The sequence below is a fragment of the Poecilia latipinna genome, unplaced genomic scaffold, assembly GCF_001443285.1.
Source record: "Poecilia latipinna isolate Pla-1442-1.1 unplaced genomic scaffold, P_latipinna-1.0 Scaffold2246, whole genome shotgun sequence".
Lineage (NCBI taxonomy): Eukaryota > Metazoa > Chordata > Actinopteri > Cyprinodontiformes > Poeciliidae > Poecilia > Poecilia latipinna.
The window spans coordinates 14,189-29,060 of NW_015114862.1; the positions used below are offsets into that span (position 1 = coordinate 14,189).

The following is a 14,872-nucleotide window of genomic DNA, read 5'->3' on the forward strand; positions in this document are numbered from 1 at the left end:
TATCACACAACAATAAAAGTTAGTAGATAATTCCTAGCCTTATTCTCACTCTAAAAAATAACCTCAAAATAACACAAAGCAGCTTTGGAGAAAGTGCAATCCTAAAAGTTTAAGTTTTACATTGTGAAAGTAATGGACAATTTAATTATCTTCTTGAAGAAAATATTTTTTTTTCCATCTAATTTACTTAAAATCAAAATATACAAAGAATATAATTAATCATAGTAATCTCTTTATCAATAACAGATAATTACTTCATTACCAGGCTTGCATGTTGTCAAAGAACATCAATGAACATCAATAAACAGAACAAATGGAAAACTGTCTTCTATTGAATTCTGAGAAAATGCTGCAGTCTAAGTACTACACTTGTTTTTGTTTTTTACTTGACACCAGTTCTGTTATTCACAATGTCTGTAATTTCTCCTTTACCTCTTTTTTTTTGTTTTTTTACTGGTAACCCTTTTCTCTCCTGCGGTCACAAATGACAAAAGATGCTCCTGAATACGTGGAGGCTGTCTCAGCTTAACTTGAGTCACCATGTTTTAACAGGCTTTATTCTGCTTATCAGCCCAAAACCTGTGTGTGTGTTTCCTGAAAGCACCCAAATCTCCCTGGGTGATTACATTGACCCAAGGCCATTGATTACTCACCATGGAGGCTAGAATGTCATTGGAACACAGGCGGCTACCAATTTTTGCATCCTGGCTCTGCTCTCATTCCCCCATTGCTCAATCCAGTCTCATTTATTCCCCTGTCTTTTGTTCTGAATAGAAAGCAGGCCGTGCCTGTTGCTACAGTTTCTCAAAGCAGAAATTAGCTCATTTTTTATGCAAGTCAGAATGGCACAGCAACCACTTTCTAAAAAATAAGGTACAAAGTAATTCTTAAATGAAGGTGGGGGGGAGGGAACTGGTGCTGCCTTCCACCCTTTATTTTGCCTTCATTTCATTTCATGCTCTCATCCGGATGTCATGGCGGTTGACAAAAGTTTGAGCGTTGTCGAAGTCCTCCAGACCCAAGCAGCAGCGAACTGCAGTAATTTTTCTCTTTTCCATACTTTTGTGTGACAAGGTTAGCTTAGGGCAAATGACTGAAAGCAGTGTGTAGTGAGCAAAAAATACTCTTGATTTGAATTCCAACTTTAATCTCTTCTCTCTTTATCTTTTCAAAGGAATACAAATCCTATCTTTAGGCTGACAGCTGGAGGCTAATGTTCTTTATTTGCTCTGCACAACCTGAGCAAAAGCTCAAAGTGAGCATATTTGACAAGAAAACTTGAGACATGACTTTGCATATTTCTTTTTTATAAAAGTACCTACTACTACTTTAAACCAGCTGACCAAAGCTAGCTTAAGCTCTGCTTGGGTTGCCAGGTGAAGGGATGGGTTTGGCTGGGCTTGCTAGGTAACACGGCAGCGCTAGCAAATTGTGATTGTGTCAATCACCCAGCCAGAAAACAGATGGGTGAGGTTTTAAAGCACTTGGATGGTTATTAAAAGCAGTTGAGACACACATGGAATTATAAAAATGTGCAAAAAGTTAATTTTGCATTACAGGTGAGCATCTAAAAAGGTGATATGGGCTGTATAATTAGTATTAGAGTGAGTCTGCAGAGATGAAAACTGTAGTTTGAAAACATTTAGCATGAGTTGAAAGTTGTTGAAGTTTTTGCCATTTTATTTTTCAGTGAATTCTTGTCTGTCTGTTTACTTCAGTGTTCAATCATAGTTGGATTTTGGCTATTTACTCATCTGTGTTTTTCTGTGATGGTGCTGTTTAGATACAGTACTTGCATAGACTCTGCCAGTTTGCCGTCTGGCCTCTTTGTCCTTAAGTTATGTCCACTCCTATCTGTCCCAAATTCAGCAGGAAGACTCACCTGTTTCACTCACTCCTCCCAAAGTTCTCTGGTTCTTTTCAGTCATCATCAATCCTTCCTGCTATTAATGGTATTTGCTTTTTGTTTATTCACTTCAATCTCTGAATTATTCGTTGGATTTTATTTGCTGTTTGTCTCCGAGTTATTGTGAGTTAATCTGTTTATTCATTAAAAGGTCAAATCTTCATCCCTACTACTGACTGTTTTCCTATTTGAGCCATCAATTACACACCAAAACCATTGCAGAGGGAGTGAAGGGACACATGTCCCTTTTGACGTGTGTGTTGAAAGTCCCATACATGAAAAACTAAATCCACTTCTGTCAACCATTTCTCATCTCTATGTATGAGCAATATTCTCAGGACAGTAGTAAGAGCAGTATTAATTTCCATTAAAAAGCTCATACATAAATTGTATGTTCATTTTGTCTTCACTACGATTTGCTCTGATAATTCTGTCTCCACTGTTTGGCGATTAAGTATCACTCCTGCATAGTAAGGGCGGTTTGACATGAAGTGACAACAACTGTCCTTAGCTCATGGTTGACATGCACAAATACTCAAACACAACTAAATTGTCCAATAGAATATCATCAACAAGTTGGAAGTGGTTGGAATTACTTCTCTTATTTTTAATTTTTGTGGTTTATAGCTGATGAAAAGTCAAAATTCAGTTTCTCAGAAATTTAAAATAACAAAAAGCCTTTTTAATACAAAATGAGCACAGTAACAATTAAGCATTGATTTTGACTCTTTGTCATAGGATTTGGAAACTATTGAAGAATATTCATAATTTACATACAAACATCAATATAGAATAGGGGACCAATGGAAATCTCATCAAATTCATCTCATAGTGTAGCAACACAATTCAACATTGATTCTCAGTTTCTTTAAAAAAATAAATAAATAGCTACTCGTTTTATTTTTGAATAGTATTTTCTAAAAGGAAAATCAAATTACCAAAATAGCCAGAAATCCACAAGATACCGAGTTTCCCTTCTTTGAATTTCATTTCTGAAATAAATTGCGTTTTTAATGAAATACTAATTCACTGAGCTTTCCTGGGCAGACTTACTGATATCCAGAATGAATAAAATTGCTCTTTATGTAAGGTTACATCTAACCCTGAAGGATTGATCTTCATACCTAAAATTTTATGTAAAAGCTTGAGATAAAGTGAAAACGTGGGAATCGAACACTGAGCTGTCTGGTGGGTTTAGTTGAAAAAAGCTGAATTCCTGCTAGGCAATCAATTTATTATTACTTTTTTTTTCAGGCACTGAATATTTCAAATGGCTTTGTGCCCAGGAGTTACTTTGGCCCTGACCCGTAGTTTTAGCACAGTACATTGCCTCCATTGGCAACATCAGCAGGTGAAATGGGCCGATTTTTTTTTGTTGGCATTGTCATTTATTGACAATCCTGGAGCTAAGCTTCTCACTGCTGCCTCTGTTATTTTAATCATGTTTTAACAGAGTACTTGCTTCACCAAGTTTTTTTTTTTTTAATTGATCTGTCAAACATTACTGTTTGGCCTTCAATCTACAGTACAAAACATTTCTTTTTCTGTTTTGTTCTCTCACAAAAAGCAATCACTCACTAGAAAGCTTCCCTGGATGCCTAAAGTCTACTGAATAATAATTCCCTTGAACAAATAATTGGTTGGACATCCTGTCCAGGCTGTTGTGAGAGAGACAATTTATTTATTATTTTTTTCAATATTACCTTTCAAACAACCGCTCCTTCAAGATAGAAAGTCGAAACAAATTGACAAGTCACACGGCAAATTATTCATTTTGCGGCTTTATGCGATTTGTTCAAGAAGATGTAATGTTGCATTTTCTGTGTTTTTCTACACAAGGAGTGAACATTACTAGAACACAGCTGTTCTTAATAGCCATCATTAGTGGCATCCAACTAATAAGCACAACAATTGCAGTGTTACATTTGCCTATGACAAGTTAAAGCAATCCATGCATAGAGCTGCTGTTTATGAGCAAATTAACACATTTAGCTATATATTTGCTCTTTCTGCAATTTGAAGGATAATGTAACACGCCCATCAACGTCATCAGTCTTTTGTTTCAACATTTAAACAGTAAACAGTTCTTGTGCTGTTAAATATATGTTATGTTTTCTTTATCCAGAATATCCTAGATGAGCAGAGATGCTATTTACACTCGGATAAGGTTTTAAGACCTCCTACTGCTCAAGTTGTTGTTATTTCTTGGTTGGTATTGAGAGCAGGCAGGTGCTTTGAGGGAATGCAAGTGATCAATGAATGCATCGGAAATCACCCGCAGCTCCTTTTAATAATTCATCATCAACTGTAACCTCTCTGGGCATTCATTCACTACCTACAGAGCAACAGGTGGGGTACAGCAAGAGGTGACAGTGTGCTAATTGAAGCGACCACTTTTAATTCTATTTTTGGCATTGAATATAAGAATAAAGTTTATTATGCCAGACATATTACTATTGCACAGACAAGCTTATATTTGATATTGTCAGTGATTTCTATATGATTTTGCTTTTATACATATTTTATTTATATAGCATTTTTCACTAATAAAAATCAAACACTGCTTTTAACGTAATGCTTATGTGTAGCATAAATATTAAATATGTGACTAGGGCTAAAAAAACATGTTAATTAAATGACACAAATAATAACAGATGGGCACAGCTGAAAGAGATAAATACCGAAGCAACACTTTATATATATATATATATATATATATATATATATATATATAAAACACGTATGTGGTAACATAACATTCCAATACAGACAAAAAAAACACATTTAAGGTTTTGATTGTAACTATGGTGTAGAAATATGGTTACACGCTTCAAACTCTCTTGTACTGAATAAATTTTCACAAGATAAGAAAATATCTTGCAGTTTAACTGAAATTTAACTGAACATTAACACTGAATGTTTTTTTTTTTTTAGCTAGAATATCAAAGCTATATTTCAGAAAATGGATTTTGAAATAACTAGTTCAGTCCTTAAAATATGCTAATTTGGATGCAAAGCAGATGCGGGTAAAAATCAGTGACACTGACCTAGTTTTGCAGGTATTTTTACAAATGGAGCTTGTCACAGTGTCAGAAGCTAATCCGCAGGAGTTCATGGTGCTTCAATGTTTGGACATGTATAGGAATGAGTCACTCTCTGCTGGATATTTTGATGATATTGTGTTTAAAAAGTCATAATGCTTCTTTTGAGGAAAATTTTAGTTTGACATAATGGCTATGCTATCCACATTGCTAAATAACTTTATTTCATACAGAGTAAAACCACCTGAACATATTAAAGTAGCAGCCATCAAAAGAAACAAAATGAGTTATTCTGGACAGATCGCAGAGCCATTCCTTTTGAAAGAGAATGAGATACAGTTTAATTAGTCTACTTATATACACAAGGAGGAGGAGTTTGCTTTCTTGTCAAACACAATGTTGATAGTTGATCACTATTGACACGATTAATAGTGACCAGGTGCACAATACTTTAAAATAATAAAATTCATAAATTCACAGACTTAAATACAGTATGCTCAGAAGGGCAAGATAATAAAAAATAAAACGAATGAGAAAAACTTTGCTAGATTGAATTTTTGTGGCAAGTTATTGTCCACTTCACTTTCGCTGTATCACTCAAACCCATGCTTGAGTGTGAATATAGTCATCTTTAGTGGCATTCATGTAGATGATAGTTAACCAGGAACAAAGTGACCAGTATAGGTGGCCATATTGTGACATCTTTTGTTGATTTTATTGGGTTTTACTTTTTACAACAGAGAAGAAAGCTGCATTTTGACAAGACAAAGAATTTCTTGGTACAGAGACCCCAAACAAGATTAATCCAATATCAATTACAATTAATTTGTCATGTCAGTAAAACAGAAGCATAATCCCATTTATTCAGTGACTGCTGGATCTCTGTTTTAGATTACGATGTCTGGTGAAGCAACTGGAGAGAGGAGAAGCTTCCCTTGCTGACCTCAAGAAAAACCTGGAGTACGCAGCATCGGTGCTCGAATCGGTTTACATTGAGGAGACAAGGTAAGAAGAACATTAACATTGTAGAAGAGACTGAGTTTTAGTATGGTCAATTCTTTGATAACAATAGAAATGCACATCTCATCACCAAAACCTGCAAAACTAAACCGTGCAATTAAAAATTGACTTGAAATATTTAGTTTTTCACTGTGATTAGAGTTTCTTCATTTCTTTTTCTCATAATTTTTATCTATAATTTATGTATTTAATTTTTTCTTCTCATTCATGTTCTACGTTTATAATTACTGCAATAAAATAAGTCAAACTAAGTGGAAACCAAGACTTTGTTGTTTACCAGACATAGCATTCAGTAGTATTTAGTTATTTTGGAGCTGTGAGCATGTGTGTGTCTGTCTATCACATGTTGTTAAAGTTATTTTTGTTACTATTTTTTTTTTTGTTTTTGTTTTTTTTTTTTCCAAATTCTTGCACCACCGAATGTCTGCATGGCTAACGTGGGCAGCTGGTATGTACTCTTAACAAGACCTTACATTTAAATGACTGATATAGCAAAGCAAATTTGGCTGTATGTCTATAAATCTTTTTTTTTTAGATATAATTGAAGTTAGAAAATAAACTTGGCCTATAAATGTCAATAGTTGAGTGACAGTTCAAAATATGAGCTTTGACCAGGCTTTGGGAATTATATAAACCTTTCATCATCTAGATTCAAACAGATTAGGGTCAGCGATGGGCAGACTCCAGTCCAGAAGAAAGGATGATAAACTATCAAATGCAGGGTTCATATAGTACCGTTGTTATCGGAGGGATGCGAATGCTTTTTCTGAACGTAAACAGGCTTTTCTTTTGATCCTGGACACGTTAGTAATGCTATGGAGAATTATGTCACCTAATAGGATTTGTATGAAGCCTTATGGGATTTCTGTGATGTTTTGGATTTATCAAATATATGACATAACAGGTCATATATTTGATTGACAGGTGTAGGACTTATGTTTTATCCCCAGTGAATCTCTCACCTTTCATCTTCATATAGTTGACCTTCTTTCTTTTAAAAATCCTTTCTGTCTTATACTTCCATATCTTCAACCAGGCGACTGGTGGACACAGAAGATGAGCTCAGTGACATCCAGTCAGAGTCTGTGCCTTCGGAGGTGCGAGACTGGCTGGCCTCCACCTTCACCAGGCAGATGGGCCTAATGCTCCGGCGGAATGAAGAAAAGCCCCGTTTCCGGAGCATTGTCCACGCCGTGCAGGCTGGAATTTTTGTCGAGAGGTAAAGTTTGCATGATGTAATAAAGCATTTTCACAACCTCAAATAACCATGCTATTGCAGATCATAAATAATTTACATGGGGCAGTCACTTGGAGCTGCAAATCTATCACTTGCGAGCCCAGACAAAAGCTGCCTGGAGGGAGGTAAAGAAATTCTATCAACATCTTTAATTTGGCTCTGCATAAAACATGAGTAAGGACATAATTCATGCACTGTAGGTGAAATTTACTATTTGATTTTGAGTAGTAAAGCTTTATTGGCTCTATGCTAATCAGTCAGTCTGCTCTGTATGTTAATTTTATTATGAATTTACATGCTTCCATTTAAAATTTGTCATACGTTCTGAGATATGAGCAATGCTGTTTAGAAAAAGGACATTTATTACACCTGCATGTTGTAAAGTTTTGCAAAAGTTTTTTTTTTTTTTTTTTACTTATGTCACCTCATATATAACAATGGAGCAGAATCCAAATGGCAGGCAGGCAGAATAGCTGCAAAAAAGTAAAAAGGTGAATAGTCAAACTAATAAAAAAGGCCAGCATAAATAACCAGATATGGGAAGTGCAGAAGCCCCTACTGTATCAAATTGACAAAGGAATAACAGAAAATTGGCCATTCTAAGGTAAAAACCCAGCGCATACAGCGTTCATGTTTTTTTTTTCATCCAGACGTCTTCCCGCGCCCCCCCCTGCAATGGCACGGCGCCCCCTTAGGGGGCGCACCCCACAGTTTGGGAACCTTTGCCTTAGACAATGATGCATTATTAAAGCCTTGACAAACCTGGCGAATCCCAACAAGACAGCCAGCTCTCTTTCCAAGATGGAGCTTCATCGCACAGTAACATGCAAAACCATGCAAGCTATAATCATTCTTCATTTACTTTCTCAGAAGGCACTCCACTGTTTCTATAAGGTAACAGTGGGAAAAGGGAGAACAAGTGTAACCAAGGGGAAACTATGTGTTGCAGTCTAAGTTGTCTGTATTTATTTAGATTTTTAATAGGATTTAACTTTTTGAGATAAAAAAATATGTCAGTTCTTTTGGTTTGATGGAAGTACATCATATCTTATAATAATGAACAAAAGTTTGACTTACTGGACTACACAGCTGAATGTCATTACTAATTTAATGGAAAACAACACTTCTTAATTTTGCCATTTTTGATCACTGTAAACAATACCCCAACCTCCTTGTACTACAAACCTGTTTTTTTTTTTCATGTGGAAAAACCTGCAGCAGTATTCATTCATTTGCAAATTACTATTTCTTTTATCACACTTTCAGTCTGAGTTGCGATTAGTTGAAGGTTTAGTCGTGGTGGGGGAACGTCCCAAGCTGTGGTTTCGGGGCACTGTGTCTTCTTAAGATATTTACTCTCAGCAAGGCTCAGTATTTGATGTCTTTATCTCATCCAAACAGGATGTACCGACGCACCTCCAATATGGTGGGGCTCAGCTACCCTGCATCTGTCATATCTGTTCTTAAGGTATTAACATATGCATACACACAAAAGCAAAAAGGAAAAAAAAAACTCATGCAATGTAAACTATTTGAATAATTTCTCTTATGTTCATCGTTACTTATAGATAGATACATTTATAATGGCTTTCAAAAGCATTCAGACCACTGCACCTTTCCACATTTTGCAACACAAAACCTAAATATATTTTCTCTTTTTTTCTTTCTTTTTTTTAAGAATTTTATGGAACAGAATTTCAAAATACTGTTGTTTTTGGATAAAATGTTTTGGCAAGGTGCTTTTTCATCCATATTTAAATTTGTTTATTTCACAAAACTGCAATGGAAACACTTTTTTTGCATCACATGAATCACATGATCAACAACCAGATGTCGCCACTGGCACAAACCACGAAGAAGACAAGAAGTAGTTGGAAGGTCATAGTGTGCCATGTTTTTAACGACTTAAAAAACATATGCCTTTGTGTGTATTTTTTTTTTGACAGTAGCAGAATATTGACAAAGTTTTGCACACCACCTGCTATAAATGACTCCACAACTTCATGTGTGACCTGTCTGAGCTTATTTTTCATGATATTTGCTCAGTAAATATTTCTATTGAAATTGTATTTGAACTTAGAGGAAAATATACAAACAATTAAGCGGTTTCTGAAGATAGTCAGTTACTCTAAATGTTATTTAGTGAATGGGAGCTAAATGTGAAAATGAGATATCCTATTCCCTTCACTTTACAGTTTTGCTTTGTTTTGGCCTGTCCCATAAAGTAATAACACTTTTATAAATTACTGCATACTGCTTGGGAGTTACAGTTTAATTCTTTGATTTATTTATTTTTTTCTCTCCCTCACAGAATGTTGACAAATGGTCGTTTGATGTGTTCGCCCTAAATGAGGCCAGCGGGGATCACGCTCTTAAATTTATATTCTATGAGTTGCTCACAAGATATGATCTCATAAGCCGCTTCAAGGTAAACTCTCAAAGATGTAACTTGGGTCATTGATGTTTTCATGCCATTAAAACAAGGTTAAAGAAGCTCTCTTCAATCCTGACAAGAACCTTCTGCTTTTCCAAATTGATGAAAGCAGGCACACAATTTCAGTCCCTTAAGACCAAGTTTATGTTGTTTTATTCCAGCAATGATAATTTTATGGTGGGGTTTAGACACACTTCATCTACTTTTAATAGTTGTGCAGCTCATTTTCCGCAGCGTCTAATAGCTTATGACAATCCACTGGTGCTGATAGCGTCTGGCAGTAAATGACACAGGCTGTAAAGCAGATATGAATATGTAATCATAAGATGCTGTAACCCAAGTGATTCTGATGGATGATTTTATGACATCGGTTTCCGATGCTGCACCCATCAAGTCACAAGTTAGCTTTAGGATTTGCTCTAAGTGTTAGTAACTCACAGACTCTTTCGATTTTGCACTGTTCAGATTCCGATCTCTGCGGTGGTGTCATTCGTGGAAGCCCTGGAAGTGGGATATAGCAAACATAAAAATCCCTACCACAACCTGATCCATGCTGCTGATGTAACCCAGACTGTACACTACCTGCTTCTCAAGACTGGCATGGTGGTGAGTAGGAAACATGCGGCTTAGATTGCATAATTTGTCTAAGCTCTGAGCATCTACAAAAACAAGTTGAGCGTTGAGGTTGAGTTCCAACGGGGAAAGCGCATTGGGCTGAAGCTAAGTCTGTAAAATGAAAGGGATTTTATCCCATTGGTATTCAGAACATCTTTGTCAGCTGACGTATGCCAGCCTAATTGCAGCTTTTCCTGACATTCAGTTTCTAAGCAGATAAAAATTACGTAGATAGATGAGAGGATGTTTTACTTTGACAAATAAGTCGGGGGTTTTTTTGCCATAAAATTGTAGTTTACTATTTATCCTGAAAATGTATGGTCACTTCAAGAAAAGAAAATGAAAACTCCTTTCTTTTAAGATGACTACATCTTCATGTTTTTTTGATAGTTTATTTTTTATTTATTTGGTTAACATGTTCTGATCTACATTCTCCAGCTTCTCACAGAAGTAACTTGAGGGCACATGTGACATAACATTCATTTCAAAATGAAAAACACAACCCTGACTTCAAAGTCTATGATTTTCCAAAGAGAATGCCACCCCCACTCCCACTGTTTTTACTTAATCACCTTAATAAGGTGGCTGCATTTCTCTGGGCTCTGCCTTGTGGAGTAAAGTCACGTTCATTCCCTGACAACAGGCTCCTAGGAGAGCGGGAGAGCAGCATTTATCATTTTTAAAAAACCCTCCAGACTCATCTAAATCAACAATCAACAGGTCATTCATAAAACTGGTTTATGAAGAGTTACAGAGCAGTGGATTGACCATTCTGTCCCACCCTGTTCCTAATGACCCCATCACCCACTGTTGATTAGTCACCAGTATCGACCTGGCTCCCTGAGCTAAATCCCCTCCCTGGGTGTGTGAGTCCAGTCATGAATGCTCATCTCAGAGGAATTGCCCACTCACCATTGTGTCTTTCATATTTCATACACTCATTGGATCCAGCTTATCCTACAAAATGAAAGTAAACACATGCACACACTAAACTAGGGTCTGTCAGATGGTTTCTGGTCTATTCACCCCTTTACCATTTTTTTTTTATTTTGCAGTTTTATTTCTCAAAATTTAAGATTTAAGAAAGTTTGATATGAAATGAAAAAAAGCATCCAGACAAAAATATTTTTTATGACTCTGATAGATACCAGAAGTAGGATGTTTGGAGTTATTTTGGCTTGATTAGGAGTCGTCACATTTTATGTTAAACAACTAGTCTAGATAGACATCATAACTAGAATAAATAGGAACAGGGTAAAATACTGGGTCTTCCAAATTAGGATGCGGTTAAATTTGAAGAAAGACGGAAGAGACAACGTGACGGCACAAAACTACAAATTGGGGGTTTAAATTGACAAAGGTTTAAAATGAAGGGAATTATACTTTTGGGTATCTGCCTGGCATTTTATCCTACAAATCATATTGCAAGTTGCCACGGATTTGTTTGGAAATGTCAACAAATTATATGGCATGATTGTCAGACCTTTTAAAATTTCACCTGCGTTGCATGCATGTCCCGCTGCTATACAATTTATGCACACGCTACTCAAATGTTGCAAGAATTATGAAATTTGAACATGACCTCGTCCCATGCTACACTCTGCAGATGCTCTGTCTGGACTCATAAAGATTCTTCTCCTCTACATGCCGCATGTTTGAAGCTGCTCCAAGTGACGGCTGCTCTACCTAATTTCAAATTAGTACAGCTAGAAATGATTTGTTCACTTTGATCCACTCAAAAAAATATATATATATATTTCAATATAAAAAAAAATACAAGACAGTGACGTTGGTACTGTGAAGTACTCATGATCTCAGTACACACACTATGCAAAACAGCAGTGGAGCCAAACTGAGAGACAGACTTCAAAGACATGCCTGGACTTAATGTTCAACAGAAGAGCCTTCATTTCCAACAAATGCCATCATAAATGGCAACAGTGTGATAGAAGCTTACACACAGACTCCTGTTTCCAAGTCTTTGTTTTTGCCGATTATGATGATTTTTATGCTCACATCTAATGAAAACATACCATTCAGCTTAGAATATTATATCAGATTGATACAAAATGTAGTTTTCATTACAAAGATGCATACATACAACAATATACATTTTTATTTTTATAGGAGACTTTCCGTCTGACTCATGAGCCTCATATCGACTATGACTACATACTATGAGAAATCTACAGCTTCATGCTGCACGTCGTTTGGGATTTTACTTGACAAACCTGGAATTTATGTATTTGAGTTAAAAGTTGACCGATTTGCTTTTGCGTAATACCTGTGATCTTCTCTTTTGATGTTTGCTGTACTCAGAAACTGCACTTAAAAAGATCTGAACTTGACCTATGAAATTGAAAGCCTGGTGTGTTCTGTGACCTTTTGATAGCATTAACTCGTAAAAGAATAACAGAGAGCATGACCTTTTTATTTATATTTATACGTTGTGAAAACCAGAGCAACGGTGAGAGAAAGAACAGTGGGAGGGAGGCTTATAGGACGCTGTTTCCCAATAGACCTTATCTTATCTGGAGTTCTCTGTTTTTCCTTTCCTAACCTTTTTGGTACCTCCTTTTCCCCATTCGTTTGCTTTCATTCCTGATGCTAATGTATTCCTCATGCCAAATTCTTCTCTGAATCTTTTATATCATATTCCTCCATAATATCTTTATGGCCTAATGTGCCGTTCCCTGCATTCCCCATCACTGGATTCTCATTGCCTAATCTCTGTCCATTCTTTTCTCTTGCATTCATTACTTCCTCATCTTTCTTGCCTGTCAAATGCCTCAACTTTTCCATCTTCCTGACTTCCTATCTGCACTCCTCTGCTGTATGATTTTCTTGATGTTTTATTCTCGGCCTCTGTCACATCTCCTTTTTTCCTCCTCCAGCATTGGTTGACTGAACTAGAGATCTTCGCCATGATCTTTGCGGCTGCGGTGCACGACTACGAGCACACAGGGACCACAAACAACTTCCATATCCAGACAAGGTAATGGATGATGAAATCAAAAATGCATGGCGCTGACTCACCCGATCAATGATTTCATTTACAGCAAGGGGGCTTTACATTCATACTGTGATCGCCCGCAGTGCAATAATAACAGGATGGATTTGTAGACAAACTCAAAAGTTGAAGCTTTTTGTAAATGTTCAGCTTTTACTTTAAAATTCCAGGAAGTTTAAAACTGGAAGAAACATCGGCTTGCATAGTGCTTTTTAAAAGTACCAAAATCTGTGAACTTGTTCACATTTTGTCAGATTACAACCACGACACAACAGATTTTTGTTTGTACCAACTTTAACTTCACAATTATACATTATATTTGTTCACTACAGTTGTGTCACACACATTCCCAAGAAAACACTCTCGGGTTGTAAGATGACAAAACTTGGAAAAGGTCAAATACACAAAAAATAACTTTAACTTCTCCTAGAAATTTTGTAAATTCGACAACATTCTGATATATCGTTTTCATGTAAGTTTAATAATAATTTTAAAGAAAATTACTTTGCATATTGGGTGAAAGTTGATCTAAATTTACAAGGAGGATGAGAAAAGAAGGAAAGTCATTTTACAATAAATTTATTTTAGAGGCAGTATTTCCATCATCCAGAGTGAGTCAAAACTCTATATTTTCCAAAAAGTTATATAAAGGTTGGTCAAGTTTAATCTGACATTGAAAGATTCTCTTGACAGAGTGAATTAATATGTATTAATTTCTCAGGTGTTTTTGATACCTACACAACTTCCAGTCAAACACAGACGTTTTACGTTTTCTTCATCTGTAAGGTCAGACACAGCCATCCTCTACAATGATCGCTCAGTGTTGGAGAGTCATCACGTCAGCGCAGCCTACCGCCTACTGCAGGACGACGATGAAATGAACATCCTCTACAACCTCTCCAAGGATGACTGGAGGTCCGTTTCACATAGCGCTAATGTGCTTAAATGATTGTGAAGGGAATGGAAAACCCCACCGAGAAAGAGTGCAAGAAAGGCATCATCCGCCAATCTAAAGCCCCATGTTAACTATGTTTGACATAAATGCGGCTAGTTAGATCATCCTCAAAGTTCAGTGACTGAATTCACCTGATTCCATTTGTACTCAAGTCAGGACTCGTTACTATAAATAGCCATTATTTATTTTAATAACTTTTTTTTGAATACTTCACCCTTCAGAACCTGCAAGTTTAACATTGATTAAACAGCGTCTAACTCGTTATTTTTTTTCCTCACATGTCTTTCGCAGAGAGCTGCGTGCTTTGGTGATCGAGATGGTGTTGGCGACAGATATGTCTTGTCATTTCCAGCAGGTTAAAGCCATGAAGAACTATCTACAGCAACCTGAAGGGTCAGTTGGTTTAAAGTCAGTTCTGTCGCTGTTGTAACAATGCTGCTTTGGCTGCGTTTACACGGCAGGAATGTGATCCAAATGTAAATTTTTTTCCCCATATGCAAACCATATCCATATGGCTGTGTGAATGGCCGAATTCTGACCTTTTTACAGAAAAAAAAAGAATCTGATTTGGCCTCTTCCATATGTGGTTCCATAGTTAGTACTATGAACAATCACAAAAAAAAAAAAAATAAAAAAAAAAAAAAAAAAAAATTT

At 36.3% G+C, this 14,872-nt stretch overlaps 1 protein-coding gene across 2 annotated transcripts in view; it reads left to right on the forward strand.

The window, feature by feature from the left end:
- Nucleotides 1–5,826: 5,826 nt before the first annotated feature.
- Nucleotides 5,827–14,872, forward strand: part of pde1cb (phosphodiesterase 1C, calmodulin-dependent b) — a 27,305-nt gene continuing 18,259 nt past the window's right edge. Inside the window, exons 1-9 of one of the 2 annotated variants that reach the window (XM_015018199.1) lie at nt 5,827–5,952; nt 6,413–6,415; nt 7,004–7,186; nt 8,606–8,672; nt 9,516–9,632; nt 10,104–10,244; nt 13,148–13,248; nt 14,050–14,178; nt 14,510–14,611. In XM_015018199.1, coding sequence (XP_014873685.1) covers nt 7,101–7,186; nt 8,606–8,672; nt 9,516–9,632; nt 10,104–10,244; nt 13,148–13,248; nt 14,050–14,178; nt 14,510–14,611 — 743 coding nt within the window. In that variant the 5' untranslated portion in view covers nt 5,827–5,952; nt 6,413–6,415; nt 7,004–7,100. The remainder of the gene's footprint in view (nt 5,953–6,412; nt 6,416–7,003; nt 7,187–8,605; nt 8,673–9,515; nt 9,633–10,103; nt 10,245–13,147; nt 13,249–14,049; nt 14,179–14,509; nt 14,612–14,872) is intronic. The other variant, XM_015018201.1, reaches the window with a different exon arrangement.